Consider the following 18,339-nt stretch of genomic DNA (forward strand, 5'->3'; position numbering starts at 1 on the left):
TAAATGGTTCATTTGGGAAACATCAGTGGGAAAGCAGGGGCATGATACAGGGAAGGGAAGGAAGCCACTACAGGGTGTGCCATTAGGCCAGTGACCACTGGAGACCTCTGGGAGGACCCCCAGAGCTGTCTGTTCATCATTGTGTGGCTCTCACAAGGGTGTCACCCTGTTGACATTTCTGGTCTGCCCAAGCTTGGCCAGCAAGAGCTCTGAGGCCAAGAATCTGGCTTATTGAAAGGCACGAAAACAGCACGTGGCAGACACTGTGCGTGCCCCAGGCATCTGCCCTGGGCACTCACCTCTCCTTCCTAGAGGAGGCTGCTTTCCCTGGACTGTGGGGCTCCGCCAGCCTGTGTGCAGGACACAGCCTCAGAGTCAAAGTCCCTAGAAGCAGCCCTCAGGCAGTGCTGGGTGGGGACTAGGTGATGGACTACCCCAGGTCCCTCCTCCCTCTTCAGGGATAACTCGGAGGCACATCTACACTGATGCCCAGAGTGGTCCAGTGGGCTGGGAGCCCCAGGTGCCCTCGGTGGTCACTGGTGTGATGTCACACTTGTGCTGGCTGCATCCCCACTCCCCTGCAGCGGTGTCCTGGGATCACCTCCCAGACACACTCACATCCTTGTCCCAGGGTCCTCTTCTTGGGGAGGCCACGCCAAGGTGCAGGGACAAACAAACAAACAACCAAGTCTCACACTATGGTATCTTAACTATTTACATGGAACAAGCTAGCGGTTTTTTACTGCAGTTCGACACACGTACACACACAGGCAGAATACAATCACTGTACGCATAATCTCCTTTGGAGAGAATCTCCTAAGTCTACATTTGAGGTTTTCCCCAAATTTGAGGTCCCAAGCAAATGGTGCTTCTGTCTCATACCCCTGCCCCAGCCTTGCTGACAGGAGTCCAGGAGGCTGCATTGGAGTTTTTCCTTAAAGTAAACACAGAAAGTGAATATGTCTCCAAGGGAGCAGTGACACACAGAGGCACTGTGGGAGCTGGCAGGTCATCCAGTGCAACCAGGCGTATAAAGAGTCTGTGTGTGCCGTGCAAAGAAATCGGACTGGCAGCTGGAAAGGGTGACAGCAGGCTCAGCACGTGTCAGCGAGGTGAGACATGACTCAGAGGAAGGCAGGAGTCGGAGCAGACACTGTTCGTGGCCAATTGTATTCACTACGACTAGACAGGGGGCTGAAAATGAAAGGTGCTTTTGCCTACTTCGTGTAAAAGTTGATCGGTAAGCACCCCAGAATGGGCATGGCTCCCTAGAGTGTCAGGGACCCAGGTGCCTTCTCTTTCGTTGCTCTGCTGAGGAAACGTGTGTTTCAAAGTTCGCCTCGTGGATCCAACGTGGCTGTCAGACACTGGGGGGACTGGGAGGGGGGTTGCTGGATGAACTAGAACATATGCAGTTAAATTTCAACTATTTCTATTTCTGCTGAACAGCTAATACCTTTAACATCTCACTATGTCCAGAGTATTTCATGGGACATACTTAGACTAAAAAAAAGTATTTGTTGTTTACCTGAACTTCCGATTTATTTATGCTGTAACAAAGTACCATGAGTTTAGTGGCTTAAAGCAAGTACGCATTTACTCCCTCGAAGTTTTGGAGGTCAGAAGTGTCCCCTGGATTAGCAGGGGCCTGGCTGGCGGAGGCACTGAGCGAGAACCATTTCTCTGTCTGTTTCAGTTTCTAGAGGCTGCCTGTGACCCTTGACTCCGACTCTGCTCCTGTCCTCACATCTCCCAACTCTGGCCCTCCTGCGTCCCTCTTAGAAGGATCCTTGGGATCCTTAGAAGGATCCTGGAGGATCTAGAATAATTTCCCCATTTTGAAACCCTTAATCACATCTGCAAAATCCCCTTTGTCCCCTATTGTAACATATTTACAGTTTCTGGGGATTAAGATGTGGAGATCTTTGGGGATCACAATTGTGCCTATCTTAGAAATGTACAAGTTGTCCCTCAAATTACTCGCTGATTAAATGATCAAATCCTATGGACCCCAATCCAGCCCTCTTCATCCATTCATTCATTCGTTCCATAAATAGTTATTAAGCACCTCCAATGCACTCTGGGAGTAACGCTATGGACAAGACAATATGGATGCACATTCTACCTGGAGAAGGCGAGAGGGTACGTNTTTCTGGGGATTAAGATGTGGAGATCTTTGGGGATCATGATTGTGCCTATCTTAGAAATGTACAAGTTGTCCCCCAAATTACTCGCTGATTAAATGATCAAATCCTATGGACCCCAATCCAGCCCTCTTCATCCATTCATTCATTCGTTCCATAAATAGTTATTAAGCACCTCCAATGCACTCTGGGAGTAACGCTATGGACAAGACAATATGGATGCACATTCTACCTGGAGAAGGCGAGAGGGTACGTGAACAAACTCATGTGAAAACGGACCTTTCCCTTCAGAGGCGGAGCCTAATTCTTCTCTCCTGGAGTGTGGGCTGGACTTAGCCATTCACTTCTGAAGCAGCTATATGTAAATCAAGGGGAAACTGCATTTTGTCTGGAACTTCGCCAAACGTTGCTCACCATTTCACAACCACATCATCCACGTTTATGCCGACCGTGGCTGAGTCACCAAACTAGCACCCTTGATCAGTCTGCATAGTGAGCCACTTCAGAGACGAGGTCATAAAAATCACGGTGGCTTCCTATGCCTGCCCTCTGAGCTTTCTTTCTCTTGGATCTCTCACTGCGGGGAAAGCAAGGTGCTGTGTCGTGAGCATAGTCAAGCAGCCCTGCAGAGAGGCGAGGAACCAGACCTCCAGCCCACAGCCATGTGAGACAGCCCCTTGTAAGGGACTCTCCCCCCACCCCAGCCAGGCTGACAGCGTGACTGTACCCTCATGAGAGACCCCAAGTCCGAACCAACCAAGCGGCTCCCAAACGTCTAACCCACAGAAATGATGAGATCATAGTGTTTGATTTTAAGCCATGAAGTGTTCAGGTAATTCGTTATGCAGTGAAAGATACCTAATATACAGGTAAACAGAATTTATTTATTTATTTATTTATTCTGATTAAATTTAGTGCGACAAACAAAGGAAATCAAGATGATGTGGAAGCAAGTGGTGGGGGCAGGAGTGGTGAGACCGGGAAGTTAGAGCTCCCCTTACTGGTGACCTTGAACTTTGAACAGAATGGTGAGAAGGGGCCAGCCCGCAGTGCTTTTCCGCTCCAATGGACAGCACACACCCCCTTTTATGGCCACAAGTCTCCTGTTAACTCTTTGGAAATGAAATTCATAGATAACGAAATCTTTCTACACACAAATTCTTAAAGAAAAAAGACAATGACCTAACTGAGATGAAACAAAAGGAAAGCGACGTATAAATTGCAAATTTTATTTCGACATGTAATTGCTTGGACACAATTCCTTTAAGAGATATAACAAACAAAGCAGTCAGATGCTGGGACCTAAAAGGAGAGCCCTCTGAATGGTGACCGCTACAAAGCAGACGACCCCGGGCTGCCATTGTGGCACTCAGACACCATGGCTGGAAGACCGCGGTGGTGATGTGGCTTTCAAATGGTGACCCACGCTTGGTAAAGTTCCAGACAGAACCCAGTTTTCCCTTGAATTACAAAAATAGTTGCATTCCTGAAAAATCAACCTATATTAAAACCGGATGACATAGGCTTTGTGTTTATATGTCAAGCGGATGTATATTCTAGGTTTACATCATTCCTTTTTCAAAATATTCCTTATTCATTGATTTTGGGAAAGAGAGGAAAGGAGAGAAAGAAAGAGAGTGAGAGAGCTGTTGTTCCCGTTACTGATGCACTCATTTGGGTGATTTTTGCGTGTGTCCTAACCGGGCATCAAACCCACAACCTTGGCACTTCAGGATGATGCTCTCACCAACGACCTGAGCTACCTGGTCAGGGCAGACCATTCTTAATAGGTTTCTCACCTTAAACGGATGTATAGTCCAGCCGCATGGGACATGTGTAAATATTTGCAATATGGGACTGTCCAGCTCTCTGCAGGATGCTGTCCTGCAGCATTCCTGCTCCCCACCACCTGTCATGACAATAAAAAAATGCTCCCCGCAAAACTTCAATATGCCTCTGGGAGCAGTCCTGCCCTCACTGGGAAGCCGTGATTGAGAGGAACAGGGAGGCATCAGCCGTGCTCTTGGGTGGAACAAAAGGGGCATCCTGCGTGGCTGGAGAGTCCTGGCGGGGAAGGCAAGAAAACGGGAGAGAGGGGCTCAGGCAGAGAATTCAGCCAAGGTGAGACGCAGGTATCCCCTGCTTTTCAAAGTTCACACTCCTCCACTTGGCTTTTACAAAAGACTGACATTGGTACCTATTTTCCTTCAATGGCAACAAACAAGTCAACAAGTAAAAAAGGTCAGAAAGTGCAATGAAACACATCAGATAGGGAGGGGGGGCGACTTTAGACAGGGGGGTCAGCGAGGGCCTCCCTGAGATGTTTGAACTGAGACCTGAGCATTTGAGCATGCCTGCACGGGAAGTTTCTAAGGTTTCCAAAGAAGACGTGTTCTTGCAGAAGCCCAAAGCACAGGGCTCCACTTGGGAGAGGAGGGCAGTGTGAAAAAAGCACCCCAGGGGACACCACCAGAGGTGTTGTGGTATCACTGGTAACGGGATGGGGTGGCAGGTGCCCCAGAGCGAGTATCTGTCTTCTTACACTCGTTTGCAACTGGGTGGCAGTGCCGATCGATCGCTGTTTCTTCTCTGGTCAGATACCCTCAAAAAAAACCTGCCCTGGTGTACCGCACTGTGAGGAGCCATGGGGTTTATGAAAATAAACCGACAGCCTGCAGGGGGAGATGCCCTGGGGGCAATTCTTACTGGCAGCACTGGGCACAGGTGTCACACTAGATTCAGTGAGCTCCGCTGCGGTGACAGGATGGTCGTGTGGAAGGGGTACGTGTGTCGCCAACAGGCATGGAGAAATCCTGTTGTGGAGAGTGTATATGAACACCTCGCGCTCTACCTTCCCTTCACCCCTGACCCCTTCCTTTCCTTTTCTCTCCACCACCCACCAGGTTTTCTTGCCATCCTTTCTCACCTCCTCCCCCTTCACCTCCCTCCCACCCCATCTCCTTTGCATTTCATGCCTCTTCCCTTGTCCTAATTCCCCCTTGTCCCTGTACCCTTCTCATCTCCTCTTTTCTTCCCTCTTCTTTGCTCTTCTCCTAAACCCTCCTCTTCCTACCTCCTCTCTAACCACCTCACAGCCTCTTCCAACCTCTTAGCTTCCTCTCATTCCTCCTCTTGACCTTTTATCACCTCTCTTACTCTCAACTAATTGTTTTTTCCCAAACTTCTCTTTCCCCTTCCTTGCTCTCCTTCCTCACCTGTGTTTTACCTGTGACTCCAATCTCACGTTCCTCACTGTCCCCTTCTCCTTATTTCCTATCACCCACAACACCACCTCTCCTACCTTTCACCCCGTTTCTCCTGCCCTTCAGGTCCCCGCCTGCCTTCGCCCACCTCCACTCGCCTCCACCTGTCCTCCACCTTCGCCCCGCCCCTCCTCGTCCACCTGGCCCCGCCTGCCCCGCCCCGCCCCAGCCCCGGGCCCCGCCCCTCCGGGGTCACGGGGTCGACGGACGCGCGGCTGCCGTAACCTCTCCGGTCACGTGGTCACGTGACGCGCTCCAACATGGCGGCGCCGTGGGGCCGCGGCGTCTCTTCCTGACCGGGCGGTGCGGATGGACGCAGCGGGTGCCGGCCGGGACGCCGGGCCCGCAACCTCGTTGGGCCACTCGCTCGTGCCGCCGGCCCGCGGGGCTGCCAGCCCTCGCCGGGCTGGGGCCATGCAGGAGAGCCAGACCAAGAGCATGTTCGTGTCCCGGGCCCTGGAGAAGATCCTAGCCGACAAGGAGGTGAAGCGGCCCCAGCACTCCCAGCTGCGCAGGGCCTGCCAGGTGGCGCTCGGTGGGTGAGCCGCCCCAGCCCAGCCCCAGCCCAGCCCCAGCCCAGCCCCAGCCCAGCCCCGCGCCGGCCTCTCCACGTCGGCCGTTACCCAATTCGTCCTCAGACCAGCCTCCTGGGGCCCCAACTTCCCCGGATCACGAATCCCACCCAGCCGGCCTCCTCATCCTACCCCGGGGGAAACTGATGCCCTGATACCTCGGGAGTGGCCCAAGGTCACCTAGCAAGTTGGTGACAGCCAGGACAGGTTCTCCTACCTCCCAGCCCATGGCCTTTGCCACGACTTCTTGCCTTCCCGTTTCCTGGTTCCTCTCCTCACCACCTTCATAAGCAGTCTTTGCCTTAAGTTTGTTCTTGACCCGCATTCTGCCGGTTGGGGTTCCCCCATGTGAGTGGAGCCGGTGGGAAGAACTGGTTTAGGAAAAACCCTGAGGCTTGCTTTGTAAGTGCCTGATTGGAGAATGTTTTCCTTTAATTTCGGGATCTCTCTTAACTCATAACTGCCTTCAAGAAAGGAGTGCAAAGTGTTATCGTGTATCTCCCAGGTATTGGGTGCAAGAGATCTTACTCTGGGCGGCCCACTGAAATAGAGGTTTTGTTTTATTGAGTTCTGGGTCCCCGGCACCTGCAACAGTGCCTGGCACATAGCAGATACCGATCGAATAGACCCACAGGTCATGGAAAGAAGGAGAACACGCTAAGTCAAAGGGAGTTAAACCGTAGTGGTTGATTCCCACATCAACATCCTATCTTTTAATTTAAGTCATTCAGCAAATGCCCACTGTGTACCAAGCACGGTGGTGGGCCCTTAGCATACAGTGGGGAACAAGTCAGGTAAGGTATTTGCCCTTACAGAGCTTATGCTCTAATAGGGGAGACAAAACAAGTAATAAGAAAGTTACTGAGACATCTTTGAATACTAATAAGTACTTTTTGAAAATAAAAGAATGAGCCCTGGCTGGTGTAGCTCAGTGGATTGAGCGCGGGCCTGCGAACCACACGATTGCGGTTCGATTCCCTGTCAGGGCACATGCCTGGGTTGCAGGCCAGTTCCCGGCAGGCGACACACCAGAGGCAACCGTACATTGATATTTCTCTCCCTCTCTCCTTCCCTTCCCCTCTAAAGGTAAATAAATAAATCTTTAAAAAAAAAGAAAAGAATGAGATGTGATAATAAAGGTCTGTTGTTGATATGGTGTCAAAGAAGTAATCTTTTCTGAGGAGGTGGCATTTGAATGGAATATTGAGAGGCAAGAAGTATCCATGTGGAGTTTGGGAGAGTAGAGTTCTGGGCGTTGAGGATTGATACATTTGACTGGATCTGGCTCCAGCTTAGTTCCCTGCCCCAATGCCTTTGATGGAATCTGTAAAAAGCCCTATTTTCCCTAACAGAGTGAGCAAATAAAAAGTTTGGTTTTCTGTTAACAGAGTTTGAGGTTGCCATCAGCTCTCTCCCTTTATTTGGTTGGAGGTACAGTGCTGGAATTCTTCTCTTAGGGCCTGGGAATGGGCTTGTGAACTTTGCATTTCTCTGGAAAGAAGGTCCCTGGCTTTCACCAGAATCTCCTAGGGGTTTGAGACTCCCTCAATGGTCAAGAACTATGGGTAGAGAAGTTGTTACTCAGATAATCTTGGAGGAATTCACTGAGATTTAGACTTGTAAAGCTTTTCTAGTCAGAAAGCCAAGGCTAACTGTTGGATGTTGTTTTATCAGGAATGTCCGATAAGCATTACAGAGCCCTTTGTTAGGCAGAGAAACCCTGATACTTACAACTCCACTGGAAATCCGCCTGGATTCTATCTGCTCACTGTTCCTTTTAGGGTATTGTCGCAGACAATTTGAAATAGTTATTTGGCAGAAAAGTTTTCATTCTTTCCTCAGAAAACAACATAATTTTCACCAAATTGTTTATCACATTGTTGGAACCTACTTATAAAACTGTCATATGGCTCATAAAGGACCGTAACCTTGAGAGCTTATTAGACATTTTTGGATATCTTTGTTCAGAAGTTCAGATTTTTCCAACCCAAATTGTGGAATGTACCTCCATCGTTTCAGGAGTGAATCGCAAGAAATAGCCTATAAAGGAAGTAATTGACCACAGGTTAAATGAACAGCAAATTGACATGGTGGCTCATTGTCACCAAATTGAAGGAACTATTATAGGAAAACCTATGCATAGTGTTGAGTTAAACTGGTCATCTTGTTTAAGAGAACAATTGTATGTCATCGCCATTGAGTAAAAGTGACTTTTTACTTATGAGCAGTAGAAAACATACAGCAAAGTGCCTAGTAAGATTTCACTCTGCATCTCAAGGCATAGTCCTCTTTCCAGTAACAGTAGCCGAAATGAGTCTGTGATAAGAAAGGTTGGATGTGGCTAGTATTTTAGAGGTCTCCATGTGTGGATTTTTGCTAATTTTGATAAGAGGAACTGTGAATGTCTGCTAAAAGTTGAAATGCTTGAATGAGAAGAGCCCTTACAGGAAACAGCGCCTGTGATAAGTCCCCCAGTTGTAGCTTGTCGGTTGGCAGGGGTGGGGGGCTGCTGGGGCTGTACAGGACAGGAGTTACGAGTGTGTTCCAAACCCTTGCGTGGCACTTGCTCTTTTTGTGATCTTGAACGGATCTTCTACCTTCCTCGTGAGGTTATTATAAAGTTAGTTTACGTGTGCAAAGAACTTGGCATGCAGTAGGTACTCTCTAAAGGTTTGCTGCTATTACTTTTTTTTATTAATTTAAGTGACACACTGCAGAAATTATAAATGCTCTGACTTAATGTGTTATCTGAAGCTACATTGATTCTTCATTCAGTAATGACTTGTTGCTTTATTTGGTTTGTGGATGCAATAAGTAAGAATTTAATTACACAGCAAAGAGACTGTGTTTATTGCTAAGCTTAGTGAAGACAGGGCTGGTTGTCCCTTGTAAAAACAATGATGATCAAGATGGAAAAAGTTTGCCCAGTCAGGGCACATGCCTGGGTTGCAGGCCAGTTCCCTGCGGGCCAGCTCCCAGTAGGGGACGCATGAAAGGCAACCATACATTGATGTTTCTCTCCCTCTCTCCTTCCCCTCTAAAGATAAATAAATAAATAAATAAAATATTTTTTAAAAAAAGATGGAAAAAGTTTGGAATAGTTTCAGTGATTCATCTCCACTGAATGCCAGATGGATAGAGACTGCCCAGTTGGGGGATTGTGTCCTTCCATCGTTTATCTGGAGAAATGAAAAGAGCCAGTGAGAGTACTCATCATTGTGGTTTTTACCTTGTTAACGAATCTTTGACATAAAGGTAATCCTGAACCTTTCAGCCCTCGGTTGGGTAATATAATTACACAATTAAGCCTCCCTTTCATAACTGTCTTATTTAAGAGTCATTTTCTCCCATGACCTGTCCTTAACTTATACTTCTGTTCTTAAACTATATGGAGTTTGGAGACTTGACAGGATAATTGAGAGCTTTTAAATTGGGTGTAGAAAAATTGGTCCAGAAGTCTGGAAAACTTTAAAAGGTATCTTATTTAATAATTTAATATGCACAAAGGGCTAAGTAAGGGTTGAGTGTTCTATAATAGGTAACTGTCATTATTCTTAGCCAATATCAAAAACATATAAAAAGAATAGTAAACATACCTATACCTTTTTCATATGAAATTGAGTGATTTTTTTAAAAAATGGAATTTATTTTTTAGAGCAGTTTTTAGATTCACAGCAAAGTTGCACTAAAGATACAGAGGAGACTTCCCATGTGTCCCCTGCCCCCACACGCACAGCCTCTCCACGGGTCACTGTCCCTCACCAGGGTGGTGCACTTAATTACAGTTGATGAACCTGCATTGTCGTTAGTGTAGTCACCCCATTGAGTGACGTTTTAACATCACATGTTATGTAGTAACTACATGATATCTACCGCGTACTGAGCATTTCTTATGTTCCAGGAGCAGTGCCATGAGCTTTACATGCAGCCTAGTTCTTAAACTATTACTGTTCTTACTGAGGCTCAGAGACACGGGCCAGTGTAACTCAGCCAGTAAGCGGTGCAGCCGAGGTGTGCACACAGGCAGCCTAGCCCCAGAGCCCAGGGTCCTGATGGTTACTCCCGTGCTGGGTTGTCTTCATACAAAAGCTCTTACATGTAAAGCAGTTTTGGAGTCTTTAAACAGTCATACTGCAGTAATGCTTCTGCACCCTGGAGGTTTTTGATGACATTTCTGTAAATAAACCATTCAGTCAGTAAAGAGACCATATTTCTGTAGTTGAATTCGAGCTGTATTTGAAAACCTCTAGGGAAAAAGATCACGGCTTTTTTCCTGCAGGTTTTTACTGCACATGTGTTTGGTTTACGTTCATTGAGGGACTCATGGGAAGAGAGAAATGAGGGTAAAGAGCTGATTTCCCACAAGCTTCAGTTGAGTTAGGAAGTTTTTCTTATTTATGACATCTTTGTCTTTGTCTGTGGTAAACACCCTCTTACCAATTCTGGAGTTGTGACGTGCAATTGCTGCCCGTGTGTGGCTCCCGTCAGCAAAGGGAGACCAAGGCTCAGAAAGCAGCTTGCCCACATCCACACAACCAGGTGGAGAGGCAGCCATAACACAGGCTCCAGCCCGAGATGTGAACGATGAGATTCACTTCTAGATTTGCTACTCTCACTGTGAAATATATAGGTTTAAAGGCGTGTGGATGTTTGGTGATCTTTGCTGGAACTGTCTCAGTGGCACAATGAAGGTGGAAACCAGACTGGAGTGGGTTGAAGCATGAGTGGGAGGTGAGGAAATAGGCAGTGAACGCAGAGAACTTTTTCCCAGAGTTTGGCTGCAATGTAAAGGGGAGGAGAGGATGAGGATAATGGGAAGTTTTCATTCTTTCTTTTTTTTTTTTGAGATATAAAAAATTTGTTTAAATGTCATTGGGAAGGAGCCAGCTCAGGGAGGACATTCACAAATCTTAGTTGTTTACTAATGTGCAAGAACATTCAACATTTACACATCATAACAATGTGTGGTAAATTGCTTTTCCTCCATTTGATATTGTTGTTCTAATTTTGATGTGTTCAGAATAACTGTTCTCATTATTGGGAAGAACCTCAGTGCGAAATTTGAAAAATACAAAAAGAAAAAGCCCTAAATTGTCATAGCCAAAGTGGTAAGGCTCTAAATTGGAAGATAAAATAAAATACTTAATTTTAGCAAGTTCTGGTGTTTTGATTTGACATTTTGTTTCTGAGTACTGTAGATTATAAAAGTTTTAAGGAGTAACAGGACTCAAGAACCTGACAGGTTACTTTTTGTTGAAAAGCTTTATGATGCTTTTTGGGAAGAGGTCATCTCTCTAGAAGCAGCATCTAAAAATTAGACTTAGATTATTGAAAAGCATTTATTTATTGGATTGGCAGAATGGTCATTGAGAGCTGAGTTTGAAACTTTGCTTATTGATTAGTCCTTTGAACCTGGCCTCATAATTAGCTTTTTTAAACCTCAGTTTCCTGAGATGATAAAGGTGATAATACCTGTGTCTCAGGATTGTTGTAATGGTTAACTGAACTAATGCAGAAAAGTAACTGACACAGTACCTGGCACCTAACAGGTAACCTGCTAAAATTCAGGCATTGGTGTTACCATATTTAAAGGAGAAGGAGCTGAATGCTTGCCCTTCACTGTCCCCCCTAAGGCATTGGTTTATGGGCCTTGTTGCTTGTTTCTGACATTGGGACACCAGTGAAGCAAGTGGTTGGATGAATTTAGAGCTCTGCTCTCTACTTGTAGATCTCAGGGGAGACTCTGTAAGCAGTGCTGGGGAAAACAGTAAGACCATTCTTTATGGAAAAGAGTGAGCTTATGAAAAACGTGTACTTAATCAGCAAGTACATGGAGCCTCCTATATAAATAGCTCAGTGCTGTATGTAGTCCTCACCATTTTCACCAGGCTGGAATGCCTGCCAGGAAGATACCTGACTTTCTTTCCAGCAAGTTTATGAGTTTTTCTGCTTATTAATTCATTCCTGCAGTCTTCCTATAAGAAGGTTCTTTTGGTTTACCGTCTTGGTTGTAAATAAGTCTTTTAGCTTTTTGTTGGGTATTTTATTAGGTTTTATAGATTTGTGGGAAGAAAAGCCTTCTTGTGCTAGGACATAAAATTCTTAAATTTTCTCTCAGTCCTAGGGAGTGGTCAGTGTGTATCTGTGCTTCATATAGTCCTTTTGCTTGTTGAATAAGCCAGGCTGACATTCGTTCAGAAGGTGTTTGTTTACGGGTCACACCTGGTGTCATGGTGCGAGGGAAAGAGGACAAACAAGGACCCTGTTCTTGTGGAGTTTGCAGTTAATGGGGAAGAAGGACATTGTTCAAGTGATCTTGTCCTCTGGGTTATACTAACAACTCAGAATGTTCTAGGAAGGGAAGAGGCCTGGTCCTGCAAGGGGAGAGACCAAGCTGGTGACTGGAAACTTCCCTGAGGAAGGCTGAAGATCTGAATGATAAGTTAGAATTAAATAGGTTGGGGTCAAAGGCATTTTGGCAGCACGGGGAAGCAGCATGTGCAAAGGCCTTGTGGCAGCAAGGGCGGGGGGTGCACTGGGTAAGGAAACCACAAGATACACCTGCCTGTGAATTTACAATTATTCAAAACAAAAAAATTTTTTAGTTGGAGAAGAAGGTAGGGGAAGAGTGTTTGAGGGTAATGTGGGAGAGGTAGGCCAGGGCCCTACCATCGGGACACTGGAGGTCATTGCATGGAGTTTGACTTTTAGAGCAAAAACAGTGAGATAACACTCAAGAGTTCTAAAGAAGGAAAGAGGTGATAGGATGACCAGATTTGTATTTTAGGAAGATCACTTGGGCCATTGTTCTCAGAACATCTTTGAGGAAGACCAGAGGGATTGCCATCATCCAGATGAGAGATGTCAGTGGCCTGGACTTAGAGTAGTGACGGTAGAAATAGAGCAAAATGGAAGGATTTCCCACTTACTTAGAAGGTAAAGCTAACAAAACCTCGGGGTGGACTGGGCAAAAGCGTGAGAAAGAGGATTGCTAAGTCTGACTATTAAGTTTCTGACTCACCCAGCTGGATGGATTTGGTGCTGTTCTTGAAGAGGAGAGTGTGGGAAGACCATCTGGGTAGAGGAGGGGGCAGGGGTGGATGAGTTGGGACTTGCATGTGTCGAATATCACCTGCCTTTGAGCATCCAATTGGACAGGTGGAGTGGGAAGTGGATAGATGTGTGAGCCTGATGTTCATAAGACAGACCAGGTCTGGAAATCAAGATTTGAGAATCATCAGGATGTAGGGTGGGAAGCGAACATGTAGGGGAGGGTGAGATGGCCTGGGGAGAGAGAGTGTACAGAGAAAGTGAGGCATGGGGAGCCTGCTTGGACTGTGCAGAGGAGGCTGAGTCTGCAAGGGACATGAAGAAGAGATGGGTGGGCAAGAGGCAGAGAGCAGGTGGGGAGAACGTGTGCTTAAGAAGTACATAGAATATCTCAGGGAGGGTGGGGTCAGTAATAAGGTCAGATACTGCAGGAGCTCAAGTCAGATAGAGGCTGGAAAAATGCCCATCCGACTGAGAGACGTGGATCATTGGTGGCCTCAGCTTTAGCTTTTCGGGGGCACAGTGAAGGTGAAAGCCAGGCTGGAGTGGGTTGAAGCGTGAGTGGGAGGTGAGGAGATAAATAGTGCAGACAACTCTTTGCCTGGAGGTCATGAAATTTGCATTTTTTTTTTCTTTAAAGGTAGAAGAAGCTTGAACTTGTTTCAGTGTCATTGGGAAGGGGCCAGCTGAAGGGAAAGGTTAAATAATGCAGAAAAGGGCAAGGACAGTTTATTCAACAAATGCTGGGCGCCTGCCTTGTGTCAAGGAGTTCCTAGGTGCTGGGAATTCAGGAGTGAACAGACGAAAGCCTCTGGTCACAGAGTTTGTAGTGTACTGAGAAAGATAATAAGTGAACCAGTAAGTAGTATGTCAAAGGTGGTAAATACTGTGAAGAGAGATTAGAAAAATAAGTCAAAGAGAAAAAGCAGATAAAACGATAAAGAATGCTGAGAGGCAGAGATGACAGTTTCAGGTGGTGAGGGAAAGCCTGAAGGGGTGACATTGGAACTGTGATCTGAAGCAAGTGGGGGAGGGAGCCCTGTGGGATCTGCGGGAGGGAGGGCCTTCCCAGCAGCAGGGAAAGCACGTGCAAAGGCCCCGAAACAGGAACACACACAACGAGGCCAGAGGCAGGTGGAAGAAGGTGAGATCAGAGGGGAGGCAGGGGCCAAGGCTCCGACGCCCAGGCCATGATTTTGCATTTTACTCAGTGGGACGAGAAGCCAGTAGAGAGTTTTGAGCAGAGGAGCCTATATAATCTGGTTTACACTCTAAGGGAATCCCTCTGGCCGCTGAGTGGAGAAAATGTGGGAGGGAGGGAGGGTTAGGGCTGGAGTGGTGAGACCCGTGAAGAGGCAGCAGTGGTGGTCAAGGTGGGAGGTGGCGGAGGTGGCCTGGTCAGGGTGATGAGCTCCTAGCCAGTACAGAGAGCACGACGTTCCGAGGGAGGGGTGGGCGACTGCAGAGCTGGGGGGACCGGACACCGACTGGCTCCTGGCCGGGGAGTGGAGGTGGCACGTACAGAAGTGGGTCGGTTGGTAGGCCCGCTAACAGAAGGTAGAGGGAGTCTCCTCGTGGCAGCTTCTGATTCGCGTGAAGCAGGGGCCACTCCGTCGGTGGTGAGGAAAGAGTGGTGATGCCTGGGAGGGGGACACGGGCCTCTGAAGAGAGCAGAGAAACGTGCAGCAGCCGCTGTGGTGCGGCAGAGAAGATGGGCGGGCCCAAGTAGCAGCAGCCTTTAAAGGCCTGCCAGCGTGGCCTGTGGTCAGAGGTCTGGCTGTGGGGTGGAGAAGGAGGTGGTAGCACAACCTAAGTCTGGGGCTTCGCCAGGAGCTGAGAGTAAAGGTCCAAGAGAGTCGAGGCTATTGGTTGCCTGTCATTCAGTAACAGTCCTGCTGATGGGGTCGGTCCTGGAAGGTAAAGGAAGGGGAAAGCTGACATACCGGCCTTGTCAAAGGCTGACAGGCCACAAAGAGGTCCTGCGGGCAGCAGTTGAGTGGGTCAGCTGGAAGGGGAAGGGTGTTGAGGGCAGAGAGCAGGAAATCTTGTCCCCCAGTTGCATGTGGAGACAAGAATTGTAGCGTGACACACCAGGATGACTTGGAGTGGAGAAGGAGGTCATTGGAGAGGGAGCTGAAGAAATGGAAGGCAGGGCAGTAGAGAGGGAGGGGTGCGGGTCAGATGTGTGCGGAGAGGTGAAGGTTTGCAGGGGTGCTGTGGGACTTTGAGGCACTGACCAGTGGTGGCATTGTACAGATTGGTGATAGTCATTGTCGGACCCAGCTTGGGAGTGGAGCGAACGATGTGACCTAGTGCTGAAGTTGCTGATGACTGGGGAGGTGTGACCCAGGCAGTTGATAGATGGCAGCTGTGCCCAGAAAGGATCTCCCAGGAAGACAATTGCTTTTCAACTGAAGCCACCCCGCCCCACTCAAGTCTCCCTCCTCTCCAGCCTGCTCGTTTATTGCCGCTAATTGCCCAGCTGGCAGTTGGGAAAGCAGCGCCAGGTAAGAAGCGGAGCAGTCAATGGAGCACGTGTACCCTGCTCCTCTTCCTTAACCCCCTCCTGCTGCTGCTCATCCTCCACAGGTTCTGGAGCACCGGCTCTGGAGCTGAGTCCTGTCTACGCAGTAGCACTTCTGGCTGTGACTGCAGGCAGGTGACCTCACCTCTGTGCTCGGACTCCTCACCTGTGTCACAGTGTGGATGAGAGTGCTCTTCTGTGCGTTGTAGTGAGGACCGAAGGGGCACCTGCCCCTAGTCAGTGTCAGCTGTTCGGATGATGATGTGGGTTCCACTCACTCTCTTTTCCCCCCATGGCTTTGCCTGGTTCCCTTGATGGCACTAGAGATTGTGCACCATTGCTGACTCCTGTTTCAAGATGAGAGTGAGACATTTATTGACCACCTGCGGTGCCGTCGGACATTACCTTAGCTACTAGTCTCACAGTACCTTTGTCGTGGGGTTGTCGAAGAATCACCTGCACCCAAATGCCTGGTCACAGTCTCTGGAGCAGCGGGCTGCCCCGTATCACCCTGATTTTTCAGAGCTGGAAATCCAGATCAAGGAGATTTAGTAGCCCGCCTGGCATCATTCAGCTGATAGCTATCCATGCTGGGACTCGAACCTAGTACTGTCTGCATCACAAACCTGTTCCTTTTTTTCCTACCAGGGACCTCTCCCTATGGGAACCTCTGCCACCCACCTTTTCCCCGGGCCTTCTCCTGCCTCTTTTTAATGGAAAAAAAAAATTGTGTTATCCAGCTATGTCCAGAATCCAGCTGTTAGTCTGGACCATATGAAACTACTAATATTTGACCGTGAAAATGGCACTTGCATGTGGTCACACTGTACATCTCTCTCCCCGTACCGTCTCCACCCTGGTCCAGGCCCCTTTATTGCCTGATCAGCTTCCTTGCTTCTGTTGTGGCCACCCTCCTCTTTGTCATCCCGACAGCAGCCAGAGTGACCTGTCAGAACAGAGGTCTGCTCAGTCTGTGCCCCCTTCCTCCTCAGGCTTCCCATCATCTGCGCCCCTGCTGTGCCGAGTGGACAGGATTTTTCATATGTTTTTTTCTCTAACAAAGACTGGTGTAGGAAGCGCAGCAAGTCCTAATTCTTGGGGGAATAACAATTTGTGGCCATGGCTTCTTTGCCCTTGTGTAGTGGTAGCCTTCCCGTTCCTGCGCACTTGTGAAGCAGGTGCAGGCCCTGCTGTGAGTCACTAGCCCTTGTTCATTCTCACTTGACTGGGAGACCCCAGAGTCAAGTTGTAAAAGCCTCCCCAAGACCACATGGGGCTCACAGAGTGGTACAGAAACCAGAGCTTCGTGGCATTCACGTTCTGACTTAGTGATGGCAAGACTAACGTTTATGTTGGTCTGTAATTCTGCATGCTTTTTAAGAGTCTTAGGTAACCAAGAGATTATGAACACAGGCTCTGGAGCCCAATTTTCTAGGTTCAAGTCCCCTTCCACCTCTCTGGGTCTTTTTTTTTTCCATCTGTAAAAGGTAGCAGAATTTGGCCTTGAACCCTGGCCCTCTGGCTCCTTAGTTGTTCATTGCTCTTTGGCTGTGCAGCATCTAGCCTGTACAAAACTTAGATGTTTTGTCCTCAAAGTGCTGGTTATAATCCTTAAAAGTCACTTGTATCCTGTGCAGTTACTCTTTTTGCAGTCAGTAAAGTACTTTCAGATTCTTTCCTATCCTTTAAAGCAAAAGTTGCAAGCTAATAGCCCCAGGGTCAGGGTAGCCTGCAAACCAGTTTTATTTGAGCCATAAATTTAAAAAAGAAAAAAAAAGTTGAAGTTGCTTTGAATTGCAGTCAGAGCTTTCACTTTGAAGTCCAGATGAGAACAACTGGCACCTCTGGGCTCAGGGTCTCTCAAGACACCAGTCAGCTGGAGCTGAGGCTCTGCTGTGCCTTTTGCCCTGTTGATGGAGAGGGGTCCTCCCTGCCCTGTATGTCTTGTACCCACCCATCTTGCTCCCTGGGGCTCCCTGCCTGGCCCATGATAGGCCTGGGAGTATGTAACCCCTGCACTTGATTGTATTACCCCGGATGCCGCAGTAAGTGGCAGTCGTGGTGATTGTCCCGCAGATTGGACGGTTGGCACCACTGGCATTCCAGAAGAGATTATTTTAAGGTTAGAGGCTGGCAGGGACTTTCACAAAGGCCTAATTGTTTCAGAAACGTTTACTCTCTAAAGTTAACTTTAACAAGGTAGCCCTGATTGGAAGAAAACCTGACCTTTGCGTTTGGGCAGCAGTAACCCTCTGGCAAGACACACACTGACAGGCAGTTTCACCACCACGCAGAGCCTTGACTGGATATAGATTTCTGAAAGCTGCGAGCTTAGCTGCCAGCCTCAAGGACTCCCGAAGCTGGGGCCTCAGCTTAGAGGAAGCCTGAGCTACTTCCTCAGCGGATTCCCCTCCAGGAAGGGCAGGCGCCATGCCACTGAGCTCTGTAGCACACCACACCACAGGCCTTATGGTCCGTGGGCAAAGTGCTTGATTTAGTCATCCAGGCCTTTGGCTCCTGTTTTTTGGTAGTAAGAAGATTGAAAGACTGATTTAAAGTTAGAAGTTGCCACTTCTAGGGAGTCCGGGTATTGAGTTTTCATATACTAAAGTTCAGGCTAGAGTAGAGTTGTCCAAGAAAAGGAAACTTGTAACTTCCAGATCTGTGTTCTGGGGTTGCTAGGATAACTAGTGTCGTATCCACACTCCTGGCTCTCATGAGATTGTGTAAAGAAGGCTGGTGTTTTGGAGATCATCTGGATGATCGTGTTCAGGTAGACCTGCTTC

At 48.0% G+C, this 18,339-nt stretch overlaps 1 protein-coding gene across 1 annotated transcript in view; it reads left to right on the forward strand.

Annotated features, from left to right (window-relative positions):
• Positions 1–5,668: 5,668 nt before the first annotated feature.
• The window catches only part of ARFGEF2 (ARF guanine nucleotide exchange factor 2), an 89,829-nt gene continuing 77,158 nt past the window's right edge, over positions 5,669–18,339 (forward strand). The window contains exon 1 of the mRNA XM_037059852.1: positions 5,669–5,942. Within this exon, the coding sequence (XP_036915747.1) occupies positions 5,717–5,942 (226 nt within the window). The 5' untranslated portion in view covers positions 5,669–5,716. The remainder of the gene's footprint in view (positions 5,943–18,339) is intronic.

Source organism: Sturnira hondurensis, unplaced genomic scaffold (genome assembly GCF_014824575.4).
Source record: "Sturnira hondurensis isolate 20B ecotype Veracruz unplaced genomic scaffold, ASM1482457v3 Scaffold0011378, whole genome shotgun sequence".
NCBI lineage: Eukaryota > Metazoa > Chordata > Mammalia > Chiroptera > Phyllostomidae > Sturnira > Sturnira hondurensis.